Source organism: Culex pipiens, chromosome 1 (genome assembly GCF_016801865.2).
Source record: "Culex pipiens pallens isolate TS chromosome 1, TS_CPP_V2, whole genome shotgun sequence".
NCBI lineage: Eukaryota > Metazoa > Arthropoda > Insecta > Diptera > Culicidae > Culex > Culex pipiens.
In genome coordinates this window covers 46,762,277-46,788,332 of record NC_068937.1, presented here as the reverse complement: position 1 = coordinate 46,788,332, position 26,056 = coordinate 46,762,277, and the positions used below count along the sequence as shown (strand labels likewise).

At 38.8% G+C, this 26,056-nt stretch overlaps 2 protein-coding genes across 3 annotated transcripts in view; both read right to left on the bottom strand.

Annotated features, from left to right (window-relative positions):
* Nucleotides 1-660: 660 nt before the first annotated feature.
* On the bottom strand, nt 661-1,970 carry LOC120428370 (piggyBac transposable element-derived protein 4-like). Its single transcript, XM_039593372.1, has 2 exons — nt 1,127-1,970; nt 661-1,061 (listed from the first exon to the last, which is right to left on the bottom strand). Exons 1-2 carry the CDS (start codon nt 1,968-1,970, stop codon nt 661-663), a joined length of 1,245 nt encoding a protein of 414 aa, XP_039449306.1.
* A 4,383-nt stretch (nt 1,971-6,353) lies between these two features.
* The window catches only part of LOC120428374 (uncharacterized), a 107,866-nt gene continuing 88,163 nt past the window's right edge, over nt 6,354-26,056 (bottom strand). For both annotated transcript variants that reach the window (XM_052707480.1, XM_052707484.1), the window contains exons 3-7: nt 22,435-23,329; nt 9,218-9,338; nt 8,895-9,156; nt 8,711-8,834; nt 6,354-8,639 (exon numbers count right to left, since the gene is read on the bottom strand). In XM_052707480.1, coding sequence (XP_052563440.1) covers nt 8,421-8,639; nt 8,711-8,834; nt 8,895-9,156; nt 9,218-9,338; nt 22,435-23,329 — 1,621 coding nt within the window. In that variant the 3' untranslated portion in view covers nt 6,354-8,420. The remainder of the gene's footprint in view (nt 8,640-8,710; nt 8,835-8,894; nt 9,157-9,217; nt 9,339-22,434; nt 23,330-26,056) is intronic.

Genomic DNA, 26,056 nt, shown 5'->3' with positions numbered 1-26,056 from the left:
CAGGTTCCACAAAGCTTCAGGTGCACAACAGTTTTCTTGTGCAGGGCACACATGTAGTCACCACAATTATGACAATAAACCGGAGTTTTTTTGTCAAGGTGTCGCTGACAACGATTACAACGCTGAATGCCACTTTTGAGTTTTACCTCTCCTTCTGTTACATCGCAACAATCAGCACATCGGTAGAACTTTTTCTCCAAATAATGAGTCGTACAGAATACGGCAGATTTGCACCTGGCGCACACAAGCAAATTTGTGCGCACACTGCACACATTGCAAGAAGCAGTTGGACGCGTAGTTGGACCATATTTTTGCGAGAAATTCAGCAAAAAGTTATCCATCAGGTTGACAACATCCGTGTGTAGACCAACGACGGTTTTTCTGCGAGTTTCGACGTGCGCAATCGCCATCTGTTTAGCCAGCCATTCGATGAACTCCCTCTTCGTGATTTTCGCCATCGGATTTGCCCACGTGAACATGACATGAGCGTTGTGTATCGCAATGTCAACCAAATTCTCAAAAAGAGCTTTTGACCATCGCCGAGTAGCACGCTGGCAGCTGAACTTCTTCGTCACCTGGTCCGTCAAATCCACGCCTCCTTTGTACTTGTTGTACATTTCTACAACTGCTGGCTGTAAACATTATCTCATGAGAATACGATTATAACACATGTGGCGATTGTACCTTTTCTGCTCCGGTTCCAACTTCCGCTATCGACTCGGATGGAATCACTGTGGGGTCCGTCGACAGCATGATCACGTGCTTGTTCTTTTTAGATATGTATGACGTCATCATAAGTTCACTATGGTACACATGGAGTCGAGATCCAACCTCACGAGCCGTGTCCTTCAATGCATCCTGGACGACCACCGGTATTTCCCGCTTATTTTTGCGGAGCGTACCAATACAGGGTAAATTCCTCTCCACCAGCTCCTCGCACAGTGGGATCGATGTGAAGAAATTATCAAACACCACGCGACGACCTGAACCGATATAAGGCTCCGTCAGCTGCAGCACTACGCGTTTACCTTGGCCAACTTCGGCGGTATTTCCAACCTTGCCTAAATAGGACAAAAATCATGAGTAGAACACAAGTAGGACGTAACCGATGGAATAAATTACTTACCGGTGTAAACATCAAATGTCGAAAAATACGCACTGTCCGCATCGGATAATCCGAACACTTTTATGCCGTACGGATCAGGCTTTCCCTTACTGTAGACGCGAAACTCTACTCTTCCTCTAAAACTAACAATTCGTTCATCCACTGCAACATTTTCACCGGGTGAATATTTGTCCCGAAAGTTCTTTCGGAAAAGTTCCAGAATCGGCCGGATCGGCGCAAGACGGTCTGCGGATTTCGTGTATGTGGGCTTTGCCTGATCGCCATATTGTCGCGGAGTCCTCCGGGCGACCGAGTCGTCAAATCGTACATATTTGCATATTGCCTGATAGCGCTCCAAACTCATCACCGACCGGAAAAATCCTGATCCATACACAGTGTCGGTTGTCCATAACGCTCGTGCACCCGTGTGGTTGGCTCCCATCAAACCTGCCGCCACAGAGCAGGACATCCAGGCCAAGAACTCATCGCTGGATACGGGTTTGAACTTGGAGTCACCAGCCGCAACAGCCTCAGCATTCGTGTATTTTGTGATAGATTCAAGCATTTCTGCGTCCACAAACTCAACGAATGCGTCCTTGGGAGTGCGAATCTTCATGGGATCGACATTGAAGCTGCCCTCAGATTCCGAGAACTTTTGGCGGTTCTTGTCCCAGCCTGTCTCGTGGAACTTCGATGTCCACTCCATATCTTGCGCCTTGTTGAGGTAAATCCGTTCTGCTTCTTCTTCTTCTTCTTCATTGTTGTCTTCTTGATCGGATTCTAAATCCCACGGAAATGGTTCGTCAATTTCGTCGTCGATGTCGTAGTCTGGAATTTCCCCGTCTGAATCGCTGCCGTAATCCATATCCACTAGCCGGATGTCGCCTTCAATAAAACTCTAAATTCAGATTGACACTTCTCATTTTGGCGCTAAAAACCAAGCATTGATTTGAATTACACTAATACACGTAAACACGGTTGAACTATTGACTACGGTTTTACAACTACATGTTCAATACACTCTGAGCAAGTTTTCAATGAAAGTTTTACGAATGCGCCAAACAATAAATTCGGTGGGATGATTCGTACATACTCTTTTGATACCATTCATAGAGGAAAAACTGTGCTCTTTTTTTTCTTATTGGCAGTTTTTGTTCGTGCTGACACTTTTTCAAAGAAATCAGACGTTCAGTTTGTCCCGTGATGTGTTAAAATCTAAGTTTTTATCAGTGTTAAGACGACTGTTTTAGTTTTAGTTTTAGTATTAAGTTCATTTGGGCAACAAGTGCCTGTTGAGAAATAAACAACAACTACATGTACCCCAGTTGATTCCGTTTCTTTCAGAAATGAACCATGTTGGGATGTTTCCAAAAACGGTCCACCGGAACCATGTTACGGATGTTCCCGGTCGATTCCAAAATGGCCAAATGGACCCAAATCATACTTTGGATGTCAATTCTGAACTGCTGAGTCAAAATCAGTGTTGTTTGACATGTCGGAAGGCATACTTGGGATGTTTCCAAAAACGGTCCACCGGAACCATGTTACGGATGTTCCCGGTCGATTCCAAAATGGCCAAATGGACCCAAATCATACTTTGGATGTCAATTCTGAACTGCTGAGTCAAAATCAGTGTTGTTTGACATGTCGGAAGGCATACTTGGGATGTTTCCAAAAACGGTCCACTGGAACCATGTTACGGATGTTCCCGGTCGATTCCAAAATGGCCAAATCGACCCAAATCATACTTTGGATGTCAATTCTGAACTGCTGAGTCAAAATCAGTGTTGTTTGACATGTCGGAAGGCATACTTGGGATGTTTCAAAAAACGGTCCACCGGAACCATGTTACGGATGTTCCCGGTCGATTCCAAAATGGCCAAATGGACCCAAATCATACTTTGGATGTCAATTCTGAACTGCTGAGTCAAAATCAGTGTTGTTTGACATGTCGGAAGGCATACTTGGGATGTTTCCAAAAACGGTCCACTGGAACCATGTTACGGATGTTCCCGGTCGATTCCAAAATGGCCAAATCGACCCAAATCATACTTTGGATGTCAATTCTGAACTGCTGAGTCAAAATCAGTGTTGTTTGACATGTCGGAAGGCATACTTGAGATGTTTCCAAAAACGGTCCACCGGAACCATGTTACGGATGTTCCCGGTCGATTCCAAAATGGCCAAATCGACCCAAATCATACTTTGGATGTCAATTCTGAACTGCTGAGTCAAAATCAGTGTTGTTTGACATGTCGGAAGGCATACTTGAGATGTTTCCAAAAACGGTCCACCGGAACCATGTTACGGATGTTCCCGGTCGATTCCAAAATGGCCAAATGGACCCAAATCATACTTTGGATGTCAATTCTGAACTGCTGAGTCAAAATCAGTGTTGTTTGACATGTCGGAAGGCATACTTGGGATGTTTCCAAAAACGGTCCACCGGAACCATGTTACGGATGTTCCCGGTCGATTCCAAAATGGCCAAATGGACCCAAATCATACTTTGGATGTCAATTCTGAACTGCTGAGTCAAAATCAGTGTTGTTTGACATGTCGGAAGGCATACTTGGGATGTTTCCAAAAACGGTCCACCGGAACCATGTTACGGATGTTCCCGGTCGATTCCAAAATGGCCAAATGGACCCAAACCATACTTTGGATGTCAATTCTGAACTGCTGAGTCAAAATCAGTGTTGTTTGACATGTCGGAAGGCATACTTGGGATGTTTCCAAAAACGGTCCACTGGAACCATGTTACGGATGTTCCCGGTCGATTCCAAAATGGCCAAATCGACCCAAATCATACTTTGGATGTCAATTCTGAACTGCTGAGTCAAAATCAGTGTTGTTTGACATGTCGGAAGGCATACTTGGGATGTTTCCAAAAACGGTCCACCGGAACCATGTTACGGATGTTCCCGGTCGATTCCAAAATGGCCAAATGGACCCAAATCATACTTTGGATGTCAATTCTGAACTGCTGAGTCAAAATCAGTGTTGTTTGACATGTCGGAAGGCATACTTGGGATGTTTCCAAAAACGGTCCACCGGAACCATGTTACGGATGTTCCCGGTCGATTCCAAAATGGCCAAATCGACCCAAATCATACTTTGGATGTCAATTCTGAACTGCTGAGTCAAAATCAGTGTTGTTTGACATGTCGGAAGGCATACTTGGGATGTTTCCAAAAACGGTCCACCGGAACCATGTTACGGATGTTCCCGGTCGATTCCAAAATGGCCAAATCGACCCAAATCATACTTTGGATGTCAATTCTGAACTGCTTAGTCAAAATCAGTGTTGTTTGACATGTCGGAAGGCATACTTGAGATGTTTCCAAAAACGGTCCACCGGAACCATGTTACGGATGTTCCCGGTCGATTCCAAAATGGCCAAATCGACCCAAATCATACTTTGGATGTCAATTCTGAACTGCTGAGTCAAAATCAGTGTTGTTTGACATGTCGGAAGGCATACTTGAGATGTTTCCAAAAACGGTCCACCGGAACCATGTTACGGATGTTCCCGGTCGATTCCAAAATGGCCAAATGGACCCAAATCATACTTTGGATGTCAATTCTGAACTGCTGAGTCAAAATCAGTGTTGTTTGACATGTCGGAAGGCATACTTGGGATGTTTCCAAAAACGGTCCACCGGAACCATGTTACGGATGTTCCCGGTCGATTCCAAAATGGCCAAATGGACCCAAATCATACTTTGGATGTCAATTCTGAACTGCTGAGTCAAAATCAGTGTTGTTTGACATGTCGGAAGGCATACTTGGGATGTTTCCAAAAACGGTCCACCGGAACCATGTTACGGATGTTCCCGGTCGATTCCAAAATGGCCAAATGGACCCAAACCATACTTTGGATGTCAATTCTGAACTGCTGAGTCAAAATCAGTGTTGTTTGACATGTCGGAAGGCATACTTGGGATGTTTCCAAAAACGGTCCACTGGAACCATGTTACGGATGTTCCCGGTCGATTCCAAAATGGCCAAATCGACCCAAATCATACTTTGGATGTCAATTCTGAACTGCTGAGTCAAAATCAGTGTTGTTTGACATGTCGGAAGGCATACTTGGGATGTTTCCAAAAACGGTCCACCGGAACCATGTTACGGATGTTCCCGGTCGATTCCAAAATGGCCAAATGGACCCAAATCATACTTTGGATGTCAATTCTGAACTGCTGAGTCAAAATCAGTGTTGTTTGACATGTCGGAAGGCATACTTGGGATGTTTCCAAAAACGGTCCACCGGAACCATGTTACGGATGTTCCCGGTCGATTCCAAAATGGCCAAATCGACCCAAATCATACTTTGGATGTCAATTCTGAACTGCTGAGTCAAAATCAGTGTTGTTTGACATGTCGGAAGGCATACTTGGGATGTTTCCAAAAACGGTCCACCGGAACCATGTTACGGATGTTCCCGGTCGATTCCAAAATGGCCAAATCGACCCAAATCATACTTTGGATGTCAATTCTGAACTGCTGAGTCAAAATCAGTGTTGTTTGACATGTCGGAAGGCATACTTGAGATGTTTCCAAAAACGGTCCACCGGAACCATGTTACGGATGTTCCCGGTCGATTCCAAAATGGCCAAATGGACCCAAATCATACTTTGGATGTCAATTCTGAACTGCTGAGTCAAAATCAGTGTTGTTTGACATGTCGGAAGGCATACTTGGGATGTTTCCAAAAACGGTCCACCGGAACCATGTTACGGATGTTCCCGGTCGATTCCAAAATGGCCAAATCGACCCAAATCATACTTTGGATGTCAATTCTGAACTGCTGAGTCAAAATCAGTGTTGTTTGACATGTCGGTAGCCGTATTAGACTTGATTTAGAGTTCGCCATCAGTTCCTCTGTGGTCGGTTCCGGAAGGGTGGCCAATTCAAATCCAGTGGTCCGGGACCAAAGGAATATGCGAAATATGTCCCGAATAGGTCTTGGAGCAAATTTGGATTGTTTTTATAAAGAATGTATGATTATAACCATCACTTGTAGATTGGGTTGAATACCCAGACAAAAACCTACCCCAGTAGGTTCCGGAATATCTCCGTGGCCAAGTGACCAATTCCGGATGTCTTTATAGATTCTGAAAAAAGAGATTTGTCCGGTTCTTTTGAGGGGTAAACGGGATTATTTGGTCGAAACAGGCCAAAGATACAGCTTTTTAAAGGTTTTTTCGGTATCTCGCATCAGACGTTCGGACTGTAAGGGTTAACAAATAACGTCAAATTTGTTGTTGCATAAAACTTCGATTTTTTCCAAAAAAACACTATTTTTTTAAAAATTTATAACTCTGCGGCAGAATTTTTGACCATGTTTCTCTATGGCTCAAAAGTTACGGATTTTTGTCCTCTAAAACATATAAAAAAATCTCGAAAATCAAAAAATACGTATTTTGGGAAATTGAGTTTTAGTGAAAAAACAGTTGATTAAAAAATGTGCAAAGTTTTTTTCTGTGTACCTTTTTTTCTCAATAGTCCTCAACAACACCTACAACTTTGCCGAGGACACCAAATTGATCAGAAAATTTACTCAAAAGTTACAGCTATTTGCATATTTACATACCATTTTTGTATGGACAGCTGCCAAAATTGTATGGAGACTTGTATGGGTGAACCAATGACGCAAAATAGCTTATTTGGTCATAGGGAAGGCCCCCGCAAAGTTTGAGCCAAATCAAAAAATACAAATAAAATCCATTTCCGGTTTTGGTAGAGAATTGCTCATTCTTTTGTACTAAAAATGTTTTATGTTTGACCTCATTATCAAATAAAATGTAAAAAAAAAGTGATCGCAGTTCACCCCTAAACATCTTTTTTTTAATCTTTGCATAATTTGTTCTACAAAAAATCTCTTCATCAAATATTTTTGTAGCAAAAACAACAAACTACAACTACTTTATCTTTTCACGAAGATGTAGCGAATTTTGTTTGTATAGGGTATTTTTATTACTTTAAAATTTAAATTAACATCCGAAACTTCCAAAAACTGTATTTCCAATTAAAACTTTAAGAAAAAATTAGTCGAATTTTTTTTAAATCAAGACTAACATTTCAAAAGGGCTAAACATTCAATATTGCGCCTTTTTCAAATGCTTGTATTGATCTAAAAAAATAATAAAATATTGCTTTCGAAAAGATCGGAAAATTTCACGAATGTTTTATATTTTAACATTGAAAATCGGACCATTAGTTGCTGAGATATCGACATTAGAAAATGGTGGGTTGTTTGGGTGAGACTTAGAAAACATCAATTAGCCTGTTTGGCATGGCAATATCTCAGCAACTAAGGATCGTATCAACAACATTCAAAATAGCAAAAATATAGAGAATTTTCTCAGCTTTTCAAAAATATTTTTTTCAAGGGTGGGCAAACATGGGCACATATTTCAAAAAATGAATAACTGCGACTATTTTCAAAAAAGTTACCTAATAAAGGCTATATTTTGAAAACGGTGCACTTTGTTAACATTATACTTAAGTACTTTTTGATTGCAAATTCGATTTTACATCCAAAAATTAAGTTAAAAAATGGTTCTTTGGGCATACCAAAGGCACCAAAAATGTTTCAGCCGGATTGAATAATACAAAAAAAATCGAATAACCGATATCTCAAATGAATCTGATCTTCTACAATGGAAAAGTAATCAAATTAGAAACTTGACGTTTGGATTGGAAAATTTCAAAATATACGATAGGTTGACGTTTCCATACCAAGGGTAAACAAACAACTGCATAGCAACGTTTATCAACCCAGCATGTTTTCTAAGTTGTTTGTTGGTGATTGCCGTAAGTTACGTACATTCCTAAATAACTTATCTATTTTACTTTACTAAGAATTTCTAAGCTAGATAGCCCATAAACTGAAACGGTAAATATTCTGTCGAGATGTCATGAGTGAGTAGATGACAATTTGATGTATTTGAGAGAGAAAATTCAATAATTACTTCTGACTTACAAGGAGAACCGAGAATATCAAATCAATAATTACCTTTAAAGAATTCCACAAGCATGACAAAATCCTCTCAAGATTTTCGCGTCTTCTCATTCGTGCCAAAACGTTAAAATTCATAATCATTAACTAGGTAGGCCATGCATTAACTACGTCACCTCTGTCCCCCTAAAGTACGTTGGAGAGTTCCGCTCACCACGAGACTTATTTACAACCGCGCGCGCACCCGCGATTCATGGCTATCTACGAGTCCTACCCTACTAGTTCTAGTGTCCGCCGGTGGCGCCGCCACTGCTGTCCCGGAAGAGACGCCGATTCGATGGTGAAGAAATATTACCTGCAGATGGCGCTGTCGTCAGCGGCGCATATGCTGTGGGCCGGCGCCAGGAACAGCTTCCCGTTGGAGCAGGCGCACAGCTGGTAGATCTTGCTGTGCGAGCCGGACGCCGAGCTGCTCGCGGTGCTGACGTGATCCCGCATCGAGCCGGAGCTTGACGAGGGTTGCACGGTTTTCAGGTTGGGGAACAAGATGGTGCTGGCGTCCAGCCGGATCTGCACGTGATGAGCGAAAAGAAGTTGGGTTAGGGTTTGGAGGGTGGGATTTAGGGGGACGTGGGACTCACACTTCCGGCCACGGAGTGCAGCTTGAGATCGTTGAGGCAGTTGGCTTCGATGCTTCCGGCGCGCGATTGTAGGAAGATCTCCTGAGTGGCGCGGGCTTCCAGCGATCGCGTCGGGGATTCTAACCTGTAAAATGAGTCAAACAGGTCACAACTCTACTCTACCTTAAACCTGCGGGTCACTCACTTCAAATCCTTCCCGGCTTCCGCCCTCACCAGGGGCGTCTGGATCGAGTCCTTGAAGATCACGCCGCCCTCGCCTTCGACCCGCAACGAGCTCGCCCCGATGGTGACCTCGTCGCGGTCCACGGCAAACAGCGGCGTTCCGTGGGTGTCTCCGACCCGGAAGTGATTCGCCATCACCTCGAACCGGTCGTGGCCGAGAAACAGCTGGTTCTCCAGGTAACCCTCGGCGTCCCGGGTGTTTACGCTGAAGTTGCGCGATGATTCTGCGGAGGGATTCAGGTTACCCTGCTGTCAAAAAGCGTCAATAAGGTTTCCAAAACTCACCAATTGAGATGGGGGTCCCGTGCCGGGACCGTATCGAGGACGCTCGCAGCATGTCCAGCACCAAGGCTTGTCCGCGGAGTTCAACCCCGCCGGACACTATCTTCAGCTGGCCCATTCCGTCCTGAAAAAAAGATAAACAAAGGTAATTTATTACAACAATACCCCAAAAACCAGTTAATCAATGAGTCTATAGAGTCCGGAAATAGGTTCCGGAAGTCCCCCCCTCAAATCAAAGATCATTATCGGTGCTAATGGCGAGTTGAAGTCCATCGGAAAACAAACCCACACACGTGTCGTGTCAATCAGTGCCGTAAGTCAGGGTTAACCCCCCTTCTCACTCGACGAAGCCAAAGTTTGAGGTTAGGTTCGAAGGGTGATATGGTTGACGGGGCGGCTTTCTCACAGTAAACTCTGACGGGAAAGACGAAAAAGTTTCAATTTCACCCGTCATATCTCTCTTTTTTCTTTTCTCTTGAGTTTGGGGTGAAATGAAGTGGAAATGTGTTTGGGGAAGATTGGCGAAAGTTACTTGAGGGATGTCTCAATTAAGTTGACCATAAACATATTCTCAAACTTATTAGTAAAAACCGAAGAAACCAAACTGGCAACATTTAAATAGTGTTTTGACAGTTCTGAAAGTGTTGCCAGTTGTATCAATTAATAATTATTTTTATTTTTCAAAATAAAAAATCCCAGAAACACTTTTGAATCACCCCTCTTTAACTGTCAAACGGCAACCTGCCGACATCACATCATTCACAACAACAAAAAGGGCAACAAAAGAGCACAACATTAGGTGAAAACAAAAACTTCCCCCCTTTCCCTCTCCCTCCCAACCTCCCTCCATCCTACAACTCCCGACAGTGAGACGTGCCCCGCTGATGGTGGGAAAATTGCTCAACTTTTTCTTTTCTTTCACTCGTTCTTTTTCTCTCACTTCCGAGTTTCAAATCCGGACAAATTCGCAAGAAATGAGCCGTTTACTTCTGGAAGACGAAACAAAAAAAATAGAAAAGAGGGAGTTTTGTTTTTGTGCGAAAGTCAAAAGGGTGCAAAAGGAAGGGAGGGGTGCGTCGGAAAATTGAGTGAGAAAGGGAGTGGAGAGAGCTGGGAAAAGGAGCAGCGCAAGATAACAGAAGGATAAAGTTAATAAATTGCGGTATTTTATGCAGCCCGGGAGCATGTTGACAGCTCCCATACAAACTGAGCGTACCCCGTTTTGTGGGCCCAGTGGGCCTAAGATGGCGGCCTTCGATATAATCTAGCAAAATTTTAGAAAATGGCGAATAGTTTAATTAAATATAGTTTTTGCCTTGTTTTGGTTTAAAACGACAAAATATGCATTATGAAATCATTTTCTTTAAAAACTTGTTTAGAGATACGCCACGTTCAAATATTAGTCTAGAACTGTTGAAATGAACGTGCCACAAAAGCCGTCACGAAAAAAAAGTTTCCTATGCAAATTTTGAGTTGCGTATTTGATGGGCGTACTCCGACGAGGCCCACTTGCCATCTGTCGGTGGATACGCGCAACTCACGAAAACTGTCATGTTAGGGGACGGCTGGTTTTATGGCTTAGCGCACGACTTGCTTAGCACTTGGTTGTCGTTTGGCGGGGTCAGGTGGAATTGGAAAGAATTTGTGTTTGATTTTGTTTCTTTAAGTATTTATTTGTTTTTGTTGGAATTTATTGCATAAAATTTAAACAAAATGATTCAGAATAAATCAACAAATCTGACAAATAAAATATATGAAAACTCACTCACCCACTTGGTCTAAAATACTCGAAAAAATGAATTGTGGATGGCGCCTTACTCACACATCCTTTCATTTTCAACTCATTTCTGTTCAAGTAGAATTGGAAATAATTTTGATTTTGTATATTTTAGTTTTTTAGTTTTAATTAGTTTTTGTTATAATTAAGTTAAGCCGTTGCAAATATTTTTCGTAGTTTATGTCGGTCCCAAAAATCAGGGGGCAAAACATATTTTTTCAATAGACATAAAAATTTCAATGGAAATAGAAGTCTAATCAACTGAAAACATTCTAAAATGCCCTTTTCTGCATTGATAAACATATTTAGCATGCTTGGGCTCGTTTAAAAAACGTTGAACTTTGTATAAAATTACAATGTACAGCAGCGCAAAAACTTTTTTCTCGCAAAAATAAAACTTTCGTCAATACTTAGAAAATTTTGAAACTTATGATTGCAAAACAACTGCACTGCCCATGTTCACATAAATGTCCCATTAGGGTGTAATATGATTGTATGGAAAAAAATAAAGTTGTCCAAATTTAGTGAGCACAGCGACTTTTCAGTTCCTTTTGAGGTCCTAAACAACTCCCTAAAGTTTGGGAACGATTGGTTTAGTCCACACTTTGCGCAAAGCGATTCAATTTTGTATGGGAATTACTATGGGGAAAACAATTTTTTTGGTTGCGGGTTTTTGTCCCCAAAAACATATCAAAAAATCTCGAAAATCAAAAAATACGTATTTTGGGAAATTGAGTTTTAGTGAAAAAAAAGTTGATAAAAAAATCTGCAATTTTTTTTCCGTGTGCCTATTTTTTTCTAAAAAGTCCTCAACATTACCTACAACTTTGCCGAAGACACCAAATTGATCAGAAAATTCACTCAAAAGTTACAGCTGTTTGAATATTTACATACCATTTTTGTATGGACAGCAGCCAAAATTGTATGGAGACTTGTATGGGTGAACCAATGACGCAAAATAGCTTATTTGGTCATAGGGAAGGCCCCCACAAAGTTTAAGTCAAATCAAAAAATACAAAAAATAAAAATGGTCGAAATCGGCCGATTTCGTAGAGAGTTGCTCATTTATTAGAGGTGGGCAAAAAAAGAGCGAGCCGCTCAAAGAGCCGGTTCACTGAAAAGAGCGAACAAACCGTGGTTCACAAAAAAACATCCGTTTCAAGATGGCAAGATTTTTGTTATAAATATAATTTATTGAATTTCCATGAAATTGTAGTATTAAATTTTCTAAACAAAATGATTATCGATTAAATTAGAATTTAGGAAAGAGAGTTCACATAATATCTTCTACAAATAAATATCACCATTAGATCAATTTTTGCAGAAATAAACGCAATTTTAAAAAATATTAGCAATTTTATCAGCATCCTAGATTTAAGTTTGGATGCCATTCAATTACTCGAACGTTAGGTTCGAGTAGAAATCTCAACATAGAAACCACCAAGAGCTATGTTTTTCAAGAGCATCTTCTCGTTTTCAGTTTAATTTTTTTATCAAATAATTTATAAAACTCCAACGGTTCTGAAAAAACCTTTTCAAACCATTCTTTTTAATGAGCGAACAAAAATGAGCGGCTCATTAAAAGAGCGGTTTTGCCCACCTCTAGTATTTATGTACTTTTGTTTGAACCGCTGGAATGAAATTTAAAACAAAATTTTGGAACTTCTATCAAGAATTGTTGTTGGAAAATAATTGAAATATTTCTGACTCACTTCATAACTCGCTCTAGATGTCACACTCATTCATTCACCTACCCATTCACTCACATACTCACTCGCTCAATCACTCACTCACAAACTCATCCACTCACTCACTCACTCACTCAGTCTCTCATTCACTCTCTCACTCACCCACTCATTCACTCATTGGAACTAGAAAGAGATTTGTTGGATTTTTAAATTAATTTTTTTTGTTTACTTGAATATTTTTTTAATTAATTGAAATAAAATTTAAAAAATCATCACTGATTCTTTAAAGTGAGTGATTTATGAAGAATTTTTAAGTGAAAAATACTAATAGTGAGTAAACATTTTCAATTTCGAAAAAAAAATGCAAAAATGCTTTTAAAATTTATTTTTAATTTCAAAAATGCTAAAATCTTTAAAAAAATCGTTGCTTTTTCTTAAAATAAAGTAAATTTGTGTAAATCATTTTGTTGTTAATACTTCAGTGAAAGAAACAAATCGTTCAAACAAAAAAAAAAAAAACTAAACCGGGGAAAAAATGCGGGGGTTTGTGTGGGTGTAATTTATATCCAAACAAAACAAACAAACGAGAATTTTTAGTTTCGTAAACCAGGATGAAATTCATAGGATTTCAATTTATTTTTGGAATATTTTCCATCTGGCGAGTAACATGTACTAGGGCCACACAAGTTCCCTGGACTTCTCTTGAATTTTTTTTCGATAGTGTTAAAAAAAAAAGTTGAGTTGGAAATTCTTATTATGATCTCGGGTTGGGTATAATAGTCATAGTTTTTCTTATTTTTTTTATCAGATTAAGAGTATGCAATTTTTTTAAGGTCTACTCACTAAATTTGCTGATATTGTTTGTAAGAAAAAAAAAAATGATCGTGATTATTGAATAAACTAAGTTAATAAGCTTTTAAACAAAATACATTTTAATTATTGTTTAAAATTCATAAAAATCATTTATTTTGTCTAATATTCTCAATAACTGGTTTTATTTTTGAAATTATCGATTTATATTGCATTATAAACTGAATTCATAGCAAGAATCAAAAATTGTTACATTTTATAGGAAATTCCTTTTATTTTGTTTGGTTTTTTTTTTCATTAGGCCGTTGCAAATATTTTTCAAAGTTTATGTCCCCCCTCCCTCTTCAAAATTGATCCGGGAAATCAGGGAGCAAAACAAAAATTTATTAAAAAAACTCCAAAATTTTAATGAAAATAGAAGTCAAATCAACTGAAAACAATCTGAAATGCTTTTTTTGCATCGAAAATTTTAACATGTTTGGGCTGGATGAAAGATAATTTCATTTTTTTTCCAATACACAGCACCGCGATTTTTTTTTGCAAAAACAAAAAAATCGTCAATACTTAGGTATTTATGAAACTAATGATTGCAAAACAAATGGACACTATTTTCATTCAAATGTTAAAACCGTGGCTCGTAAATTCAATTTTTAAACTTTTTTTTTATTTTTTTGTCCCCCCCCCCCCCATCCCCCCTTTTGACTTCACGGGTCCCCCACAGACCGTTATTATGCAGAAAAAATTTCCACCCAAACCAATGATTGGACATGGTTTCTGGGACCATTCTGCACCTCTGGGCCAAGTTTCAAAATATTTGCCGGCAGAAATTTCGAATACGGTCAGTTTTAGTATTTTTAGTTGAAATTAAGGGGAAATCGCATGTAAAATGCATAGGAAAATTTCATGTTCTAAAACGTTACTGGTCATGGTTTTAAATTGTACTTACATGTCGTAGAATGATATAAATCGATTCACGGAACTGACTTAGCCGGATAAAGCCTTAGTTAAGTGACTTTAGTGCATTATTTACAAGTTTATATCTAAATATTTTTTAAAAACTCCTTCATTAGGCAATATTAAGTCTAGGAAGACTAGATTGCATAAAAATAATTAAAATGGGGTAATTTTGAGCCAAGGGGTGACATTGTACCAAATTTTACGTTTGTTTAATAACTAAATAGCTTAACAATAAGCTCGATAAGCTTGAATTATAAGGATTACTCGTTGCAAATATTGTTGTCTTCTCCCACAATTTTGAAAAAATCCATAAAAAGTTAAATAAGAACGAAAAAAAACTACAAAGGATTATTAGCCTTATTGTTGTACCCTGACAAGAGTTTTAGGACACAAACTACATTAGATCTTACATCGTCCTTCATATGTAAATATTTATAAGTTTAATAACCTATACATATTAGACTAAACTTTTTTCACATTTTCTTAAGATATGCCAGGCTTGTTAAAATAGTAGATGAGTGGTTGTGTTTTCACATTAGACAGGAGGAGGAGACAGGTTTTTTTTATTGAAGATTAAAGAGGCTTTACATAATATGATTTCGTCTCTGGAGTAGGTTTTGTTTTACTGAATATATTATCAGTAAAAGTACTTGCTGATCATTAATATTTTTTGATGAATTTCAACGATGATCAAACTGTATCAACAATACATTAATCAATTATAAAATACAGTTTTTATGATGATCAACTGCAATTTTGCAAATTTATAATTGGTTTGAAATATTAATCCTGTGGGAAGTTGTGCATTAAACTTTTGCTAATTTTAATCATTACACAGGGCAACAAAAATGTTTGAGCTGAATGATAGCTGAAATACTCACTACATTTCGTTCGTATGGTTCAAGTTTCTAAACGTTTTAAAACAAAAAAAAACAATTTGATTATTAATGCAATGCTACAAACTTGCCACGTCACATAATTGTTTTTTCTTTTATTTGTATTCAGAAGGAATCGATTCAGAACTGGAACATGTGCGCATCATTTTTAAATTTGTCACTTATAGGTGATTTAAAATCAATAGGCCTTTTTAAACATATTAATTTGCGATTTGTGAAGCTATATCATCAAATTATTGTTGGGTTTGGGAACATAAATAGACCAAATTAAGCAGTCTACAAACAAATATTGACATAAACTTAATGCTTATCAAAACAATCTATTGTACATTGTCACCCCTTGGCTCAAAGTTACCCCATTTTAGTTATTTTTATGCAATCTCCTAGACTTAATATTGCCTAATGAAGGAGTTTTTAAAAAATATTTAGATATAAACTTGTAAATAATGCACTAAAGTCACTTAACTAAGGCTTTATCCGGCTAAGTCAGTTCCGTGAATCGTTTTATATCATTCTACGACATGTAAGTACAATTTAAAACCATGACCAGTAACGTTTTAGAGTTAAAACATTAAAACTTTGAAGTTTTCCTATGCATTTTACATGCGATTTCCCCTTAATTTCAACTAAAAATACTAAAACTGACCGTATTCGAAATTTCTGCCGGCAAATATTTTGAAACTTGGCCCAGAGGTGCAGAATGGTCCCAGAAACCATGTCCAATCATTGGTTTGGGTGGAAATTTTTTCTGCATAATAACGGTCTGTGGGGGACCCGTGGACTTTGGTCAGAGTCGAGGAACATAAACTTCAAAAAATATCAATAAGTGCATTTCATTTTCTGATTCAAACCTATTTTCATTGAGAAAATTATAACAATTTTGAATATATTTTGCTAAAAAATCTCAAACCTATTAAAGTTACCCTGGCTACCGAGTATCGATGTCACCCAGATTTCCGGTAGCCTTAAGTTTATTCAACTTTTCCAGCTAGGATTAAACTTGACTGTATGTTCGTGCAATACAGATTGAAACAGTTTATGACACTTGTTGACACTTGTTGAAAGTGTACGGAAAGTTTTAGTTCTCAAACTGCTTGTCACTTGTTCACAAAAACTTTTTACAGTAAATTTTGTAATATTTTTGTTTTATTTTTTGTTTTATTAGGTTGCATGTTTGTTAACAACATGTCTGAAAATTATAGTTTTGTGAATAATTTAAATCATAATTGAAAATAATTTTGTTTTTTAAACTAATTGCACTCAATAATGTTCCCCAGATTCGCAATAAGTTTATCAATAATTAGATTGGTGTCTTCTGAGTCCTAGCCGTCAAGATCCATTACAGCAGCGTTCCCTCCTGCTCAGCATCCAACAGAATACCAAACTATTAGCAGTACCCGGAAATAGAGTAGCAAATAAACCTTGAAAATCCAATTACAGCTCACATTCCCACGTGGCCGAACCAGTTGGTCAAACTCTCCTGTTCCCTTTCGCTCCAAAGTGTTTCTTCACAACCCAAAACTGGCCAAGCCCGGCTGAACTCGAAAGCGTAATTCTAAAAAGTCATTTCCTCAAGTATTTCCGGACCGATGCCAAGTGTTGCCGCCACGTGTGGTGGGGGTACCACGTGTGATGCAGTGCAGAGAAATTTTCACCTGATTGCACTTGGCTGCAGCAATGTGGGGGAGGGGATTCTCTTTTCTGCACGAGCAGACCTTGTTCAGCCAAGTGGTACTTTGAGGTGTCGAGAATGTACTTGGAGCGAAAAGGCACTTTTGGTGGGTATTTTTGCGATTTTTTTTGCTTTATTTCTCTTTGAACACGGAAAAAAATGGTTTGGCACAAAAATATTGAAAGATTTGAGCTAAAAAAAAGAATAATAACAAATAAAATAAAACTTCCAGTTCGCATGCAACCTTCACAGAGAACGCACCAAGTTCTTTGATTTTGTTCGGTGTTTTTTTCTCCGTGCACCTACTTGAAAAACTTTTTCCCAATGCTCAACTAGCCGTATGAAATTTAATTTTTAAGTGTTATTAGCTTAATCGTATCTGTCTGTGAGCTGGGCACATGAGCTTTCTCGCCAAGTTCGGCAAAGCTTGTTGATTTCAAAGGGAACTTTTCCGCGCCAAGTGGAAAAACTTTTGACTTCAAAAAGGTACCTTCTGGTTTGGTGGAGGGTTTGGCTGGCTGAAAAGGGCGAAGGCTAACCTTTTTCGTGGTCTGGCGGAAGCAATTTAATAATTTACTGATTGGGGAATTAGCGTAAATTGGCTTTTCAGGATGTGGTTTCTGCGCTGCCTTATGAGGTGTGAAGCGTTTTTTGGAGGAGAAAAGTTTAAGTTGGCAACACTTGGCAGACCTTAATGGAAGTGATGATGGGATTTGGCAAAGTTAAATGGAGTTGTTTGGAGATTTATTTCAGAAGAAGTTTTGAGTGTCGTTATGACATGGAAGGTTTGTTGCTTTGTCAGAACTCTATTCATAGATTTACTACGAATCGTAAAAACTTCATTTACAAATTGCTGTCTTCGAACAACTCCACTATCTCCACTGGAACACACCTCATAAACCTCACAGCCCCGAATAGGATATCACAAGTCCCCCGAAAACATTCCAAAAAGAACATTTTTTCCCTCCAATTTCCCCCCACACCTCTCACCTCATTTAACCTGGCCCTGGAATCGTGCACTCTGATTCACTCAGCCGGCCAATTGCTACTAATGACCCTCATAAACGACCCCATCCACGGCCAGTTTTATGCGCTGCCCTGTCTGATTTCGTGGCAGAGATTTTCCCTTCGAACATCGTTTGGGCTTTTCCGGGTGATTTTCCCCGGATTTTTTTGTTCTGTTCTGTTTTGTTTCTCTGGCGGAAAGAATCATCCGGAGGTAATAAAACCAGCAACGGGTTCGATTAGGGGGGGCATGATCGGGTATCGTAAAACGATAAGGATTCCGGGCGATTGGATTGGTTGAAAAAAAAATCTTACTTAGCAAGACTATGCACGTACGTATATATCATATTGAAAAAAAAATGTTTTTTTTTGTTAAAAATCTATGTTTTCTTTCTTTCAGGCTAAATTCGCTCGAAATATAAGAATCATTAGATTTTCAGTAGAAGTTAACTGCTTACAAAATTATTGGAATCTACAAAATCATGCTTTTGTTTGTTACTATTATTGAATGTCTTATTAAATGTTTGCTCCTTGATATAGAGTTGAAGCAAAAGAATATTGAACATTGATTGCTAGGGCAAGTGATTTTTTTCAAATTTAGTTAAACTTCATAAATCATTTTTTTAGTTTTGCCAGAAAGGTAACTTTGCATTTTTTTTATACAATAAGTTAAAGCAATTTAATAATCTAGGACTGTTGCTTTCTTATCGGCTACCATGTCCATAAAAAATTACAACAAAATTTGTCAATTTTTATAATCAAATTATTTCAGGATTGGGTCCGTTAGTTAAACAATTCTTAATTTCTTTAAATGTTGGTAGCTGTTCATACAAAGGCTATTAAAAGATTAAAAAATCTGTATCTTGATAACGGATTTTATGATCGAATTGATGTCTTCGGCAAAGTTGTAGGACCTTTCTGTTTTAATCAACTATGAGTAAGGCATCAATTCTTCAAATTTGATGTTCGCGAAGTTATTGTGGCCCGGATATTTCTTCATATTATTTTATAAATAATGATTCTGATACACAAGTGCCGAAAGTAGTTTTGAAGCATTTTGTCAAATAATTTTCAAATTTATTTAATCTAAATATTTAATTAACAAAAATGAATTCCACCCTGTAGGTGTGCAGCAAACTTTTTTTTTTCAATTCTCTGCGCAATAATAATAACTCCAATAACATTTCTTCCATCTCACTAATAAAAAAATATGGTTTTTATGGGAGATAAAATGATGAAATTGAAAAATAATTCACACGCGTTTGAAACTTTCAAATCTTTATTAAATAAGAAAGTCATGGGACAATCCAAATAATTATTATTTGAGGATTAAAAATAACTTTTTATGATTTTTTAATTTTTGTGTGTCAGCAGAGTTTTTTTTTCAATGAGAATCAGATCATAAATTAAGGTTTTTAGCTTCCTTCGCTTAATAATAAGACCGTTTTATAAGGCAAATATTTGATTATGATTTGCTGATGTGATTTGATTTGAGTTGATTGCACATGTAGTTTCATTTAAAATTAGAAGTTTTTTGAAAACATATTTTTTATGCCCAATGTTTTTTTCGAGCCAACACTAAAGGGAACGACATAATCTTTGAAAAATATTTGCATCGGCCTAAATAAAAAAAAAAAAACAGAAAAAAATTAAACTCAAATTAGAAAATCAAGAATTTATTTTTAAAAACTGATCAAATTAGCTATTAACTCTTTGAAAACATAACAACGCTATTTTGGTAATGAGAACAAAATCGCTTTTTTCTTTTGAAGGCTATAACTCAGCTATCATATTGGTTCAATCTTCAAAATCTTTAAATCAAATTTAAAGAAAATTATCTTGTTTTGTCGAAACAAATATTTTTTGAGCTTGGTCATGGCTTATAGGTAAAAAATCAGTTTTTTTATTCGTAAATATAACTCGAAAGGGGCAAGATATCGACATTTCTGTAAAGTACTATTCGATTGCAAATTCGACTTGTATAAAACAATTAAGTCAAAATATTTTGTTTCCCTATTTTCCTGTTTTTTTTTTCATAGATCATGATTTTTAAGAAAATATGGCAACACTGCCAAATAAATTTCGACAAAACGTGCCATACCTTAAAGGATGGAATTTGTTTTAATCTAAAGCAGTCAAAATTGTTCTTTTTTTGCGCAACACTTTTATTTGTGTGAAAAATCAAATTAAAAAATGAGTTATTTTTTTAGAGGGTAACTATTTTAGCCGAAGACACTTAATCAATCTAAGATGCCAAAATTGTATGAAAATTTGTATGGACAAACTGATGATGCAAAATGTCTTCTTTGGTCATTAAAAAAGTACACTCAAAGTTTTATCCACATAAAACAACACAAATTAAATTTCAAAAATTTGCTCATTTTTGGGATAATTGTTCATTTCAATTCCGTCATCAGGGGTCATAAAAGCACAGAGAACAGATGTACATAATTGAAGAAACAGCACTGAAAAACGTGTGTAAAAATTCAAAACAAAATACGTTGGGTGTGCAGCATCCGCATAGATAGCGCCACTTCCAAAATCATGATGGCCTACAGTAGCAGAACGTTGGACCATCCAATCACTTCACAAAACATTCCGTATGAACGACATCAGACCAATGTCTGACTATCCTTCATCAAAGGGTTGCAATTTTACGCGCGAAAAAAATGAATACAAAACAAAATCGGAGATAACATGTGTAAAAAGACCTTTTAAAGTTGTCGCTTAAAAAATATTTTTTGAATTAATTTTCTGTTCTGTTTTCGTTAATGTCAATGATTTCTTGCATTATTTCTAGTCAACAGGAATTAAACTGAAGTGAATTTTATATTTTAACAAGGTAAACATTTATTTTCTGTCTATATTTTCAAGTCAAGTATTCTCAGCCGCGACGCTAACGCCGCCAAGCGTATCCTCAAATCAAATTATTCGCTCTACAGCATTGCCTTGGCGTTCTCGATTACGAGATTCCTACTCGAAACTAGGTGTCCGAAGGCTTGATTGTTGAGGCAATTGCAAACCTCTTTTTACACCTTAGCTTCCATCCATCCCGGGATTCGAACTGACGACCTTTGGATTGTGAATCCAACTGCCTTCCAGCGACTCCACCGAGACAGGACCTATGGAGACGACTCCTACACCTGGACTGAGCTAACGACCTAACCTCTGGGTTAGACCGGGGCCAACATTTACTTCCCTGTCCGACGGAAGGCGTGATCAGACAAATCTCGTCTCAAAATTTGCCACCGGGACCTTCTGGGATCGAACCCAGGCCGACTGGGTGAGAGGCAATCACGCTTACCCCTACACCACGGTCCCGGCCAAGCGTATCCTGCACACTCTTATTTCTTTGATGCAAGATTGTATGCAACGCATTTTTTAGTGCAACATTGTTTACACACAATTTCGAGCCTAGATGAACATCTGTTCTCTGTGATATTAGGTCTGGGGGGTGAGGCTGGGTCATACAAAGCTCAGCATTTTTTTATGACCCAATGACCCTGATGACGGTTTTAATTTTTGATATTTCTCAGTGCTGAATATCTCACAACGGAAAGAATGGCAGTACAGTCTGGACTCGTTTATCCGAAGTCCTCGAAAAAAATCACTTTCAATAGTCGAATCTGAGGATAATCGAATTGATTTGTCTTTATTTTTGTTCATAAAATTATTTTTATTAGGTCCCTTTCGGTACCTGGTTAGGACCGAGTCGGCTTTTGTAATTACATTGGTCTTAATGCTAAGAGTAATTACAGAGGATCTTGTGTGTAAATGTTAGTGGGAGGGGAGCCGATTACCCGCGGCCTACTCGGGGTTAGTAGGGAAGGGATTGATGTTAATGACAAGGCGTGGGAATTGATTTGTCTTGTTATGGGTTGTTTAACTCAAATATGAGCCGAATAATGCTCTTTAGTAATTTTAAAATTTTAAATCCAATATAGCTTTAAAAGAAGCTGAAAAAGAGATGAACAGAAATTAAATAAAAATAAAAAAAATAATTAATCAAATACTAATGAATCTCAAATAAATTTATTTGTCCCTACAAATTCCTTTTTGCAATTCCGTCGTAGAAGAACTTACTTTTCCTGGAATTCTCGAATGACGAAACGGGAAGTTCTTTTATTGTTGGTTATTGTTGAAATATTCAACAAAAACCGTAAAAACTCCGTGCAGTAGTAACACACCCTGCCAAAAAGACAAAGTGCCAAAGGGAATTTCAGTCAAGTGTCGTTTTGTCACACTTGCATGCACGACTCCTGTTTACATTTTTGTTTATGCATCGGGACTCCAGCAACCACATCCAACCAAATTCCGAGATAATACGCAGTCATACGTACAAAACAAGTATGTTATTGTTTACATTACGGGCCCTAGTTTTTGGTTTATTCAAGGTCAAACAGTTAAACACTCACCGCCGAAAACTCCATCACTTTCAGTATCCACAGCGTCAGCGCCAAATTGATGATTATCATCACCATCAGCAGCAGTATCACCGTGTAAAGGCATTTCTTCCTCCAACCGTACAGCGTCAACTGCACTCCCGGCCCTCCACCACCACACGCCATCGGATGGCTCTGGTTCTGACCGGCACCAACAACCATTCCCCCACCCGCTCCCCTTGCACTTGCACTGGCACTTGGGTCACTGTTGCAATTATTCCCGTTCGTAGTCACTTGATTCGTTGTTACTTGCGGACCGCTTCCGGGTCCGTTCCGGTGGTTGTTTCCGACCATCATTTCGACTTCCGGCGCCGGTGCCGTCACAACCTGATGGGTGACACTTCCGGGCGCCGTTGAAGTCGGCGTCGTCGTAACGGTACTGCTCGACGGCGACGACCGGAACGCGATCTTCAAACTCTGAACCGGTTCCGGTTCGGCCGAGGGTCGCGGGCTGGTTCCGGCCCCAAAGTGTGCACTTGTGCTGCCGATGATCCGCGGAGGTTGTGCCTGATAGAGGCTCGAACTGGACACGATTGGTTTGCTGTTGGCGAGGCCGGTGGCCAATCCGGTTCCGGACGCCGATGTTGCGGGGTTGCTGCTCAAGATTCCACTGCTGTACGTGGGCCGCTTGAACATTCTACCAAAGTCGTACACGGAGGAGGAGGCCGTCGTCTTTGGAACTGCCGTTGATGACGTCGACGGGATTGAAGTGGACGCTGGTGGTGGTGGTGGAGCAGCGGGGTCAGTGTTGCCAGATGTTGCACCCGGCTGGAGTGGTTCCGTGTCCGATTTGGAGGTGGAGTCACCACCGTCACCGCTTCGTGGAGGGGAGAGACTCGAGTTGAAGAACAGCGAACGGGGGCCATTGCTGACGGGGAAGAAGAGAAATGAGAACAGTTTAGTTTTTTTTTCGCAATTATATTATTATTAGTTTGATTGTCAATGTTTCTCATTTGTTCCGTTTGACAATTTTGTCCATTTTTTCATCCTGTCTAATCTAAATTGTAACATCATTCAAATTTCTATCACCACCTTGTTCAAATATTGCTTTCGACAAATCAAGTTCCCGTTAAAAGCTTTTCAAAATACCACTTAATCCGCTGAAAACCAGTGCTGCCAGCCATGGCATCTAACCATTCCCGCTCCAATCCTCTTTTTCAACCTACCAGCTTGCCAGCTGTTTTGTATCTAAACATAATTTTACAATTTTGTGTTTATTTTCATCGGCGCTCTGCTTCTTCGTCTTCTTACTACCCAAACCTCGCCTGTAGTCTTGTTTTCATCTCAATCAACTGCCATTCGTCTCGTTCAACGGTCGAAAATTTACGATACAGACGTTTTAGTGGGAAAAGCGAAAATTCTCTGGAAAATATCTGGACAGTATTGCTGTAGCCTTTTCAATTTGCAAATAAAAATAAAATAAAAATGTGGTTAACATTTCTGGAGTTTTTTTTTTTTTAAATGGTCCAATAAACCAAATTTTCAGTTTTTGCTTTTTGGGTGTTTTTTAATACCCCTGACTCAAGGCGGTTTCAAAAACACCCAAAAGACAAAAACTGGAAATTTAAATTATTGGACCTTTTCAAAAAAAAAAAAACTTCAGATTTTTAATAATAAAATTCATATTGAATTTAAATGGTTGATTTTTGTTTTTGGTTTTGGTTTTGGTTTTGGTTTTGGTTTTGGTTTTGGTTTTGGTTTTGGTTTTGGTTTTGGTTTTGGTTTTGGTTTTGGTTTTGGTTTTGGTTTTGGTTTTGGTTTTGGTTTTGGTTTTGGTTTTGGTTTTGGTTTTGGTTTTGGTTTTGGTTTTGGTTTTGGTTTTGGTTTTGGTTTTGGTTTTGGTTTTGGTTTTGGTTTTGGTTTTGGTTTTGGTTTTGGTTTTGGTTTTGGTTTTGGTTTTGGTTTTGGTTTTGGTTTTGGTTTTGGTTTTGGTTTTGGTTTTGGTTTTGGTTTTGGTTTTGGTTTTGGTTTTGGTTTTGGTTTTGGTTTTGGTTTTGGTTTTGGTTTTGGTTTTGGTTTTGGTTTTGGTTTTGGTTTTGGTTTTGGTTTTGGTTTTGGTTTTGGTTTTGGTTTTGGTTTTGGTTTTGGTTTTGGTTTTGGTTTTGGTTTTGGTTTTGGTTTTGGTTTTGGTTTTGGTTTTGGTTTTGGTTTTGGTTTTGGTTTTGGTTTTGGTTTTGGTTTTGGTTTTGGTTTTGGTTTTGGTTTTGGTTTTGGTTTTGGTTTTGGTTTTGGTTTTGGTTTTGGTTTTGGTTTTGGTTTTGGTTTTGGTTTTTGTTCAAATAAAGTTCCACAACAGAATTCGTAGAGAAATCCCCCAAAACAGACAAATTCTAAGCCCGTGCGTAAACACGTCGCAAATGCTGGTCCAGCACACGCAACTCGGGACGTCCGAACCAAAGTCCGAGTGGTCGATCTCAGTGGTGGATTCTTGGCAATTGAATTTTGATCGATTGAGTCAGATTAGACGTTTGGATCAGCGGTAACACCTGATTGACGACGAGCAACTTGAGGATGCTCGTATTTTCGCCCTATAGTACCAAAATACATCCCTGATCAGCTTTCAGTGTGTTGTTTTTGCCATTTACCCCGGTTGAGTGATTAATGTTTTCGAAATGAGCTCTGGCCAACCTGGCCGGCAGGCTGCCGGGACCCCTCTGGTAATGAGTTTAGTGAGTGAATTCCAAACGGAAGCCAAATGTCCAACACATTTTCGATGTGCAGCAGATCCGAATCGACTGCACTGTTAGGTGTGCAAGGTATAAAGGATGATTTAGTACCGAGAACTCGGGAAGGAAGCAAGACCACTTGCTTTGTTTATTGCTACTGTGACGGATTGCGGCTCTCCCCCGGAGGTGTGACGTCCTTTGGCGAATGGCTGGAATCAATCTGGGACCTGGGACGGTCCGAGTGGGAGCAGCATCAATTGGTGGACCTGTTGATTTGAATTCATGGGCTGGGGCGATTGCCTTCGAGGATTAGGGACAGTTAGTTGACTTGTTTTGTAGATTGTGATGAACACTGGAAAAGCTAAATGAGCTCGATTTTTTGTTTTAATTTCGTCTTTATTCTTTTCTGCGAACTGTTAAAGAACAGTCTACAATTCAACCCGTAACAAATCGTCAATCCTCCACCAGCTGGCATACCTCACGGCTTCCTGACGGTCACGTCACATACTAAAGTCACGGTTTTACCGGTCCGATTATACCTTGTGACTCTATATAAACTAATCTCACCAGGCATGACGGCACAAGAAAACCCATCAACTGGCAATGATTTTCCACCGACACCGACAGAGAGAGGTGAAGGAAGTCGTGAAATGGCCCGGGAAATGTTTACTACTGCCTGCTGGTCGTACTCGAACCGCGCGCGCGAGAGACTCGTAAATTTCAATTAACTTGCAATCCCCGATCGCATTGGAAACTTCCTGGCGTACGTAAACCATGGTTGATTAGTAGTATGACGTATGAGTATTCTGAGGGCTGAAGGGTACAAATGTTAAAATTGGATTTTTTAACGATTTTTTAAATAACTAATTTGACTCAACATAGAAACGTTTTAAAAATAACAAAAAAAAATAACCTGTAGATAAAACCCA

Excerpts from the sequence above, each read along its gene's own strand:
- LOC120428370 (XM_039593372.1), bottom strand. The coding sequence starts at position 1,970 with ATGGATTACGGCAGCGATTCAGACGGGGAAATTCCAGACTACGACATC. Across the intron at positions 1,062-1,126 it reads GACATTTGATGTTTACACCG|GCAAGGTTGGAAATACCGCC; the intron begins GTAAGTAATTTA and ends TGTCCTATTTAG.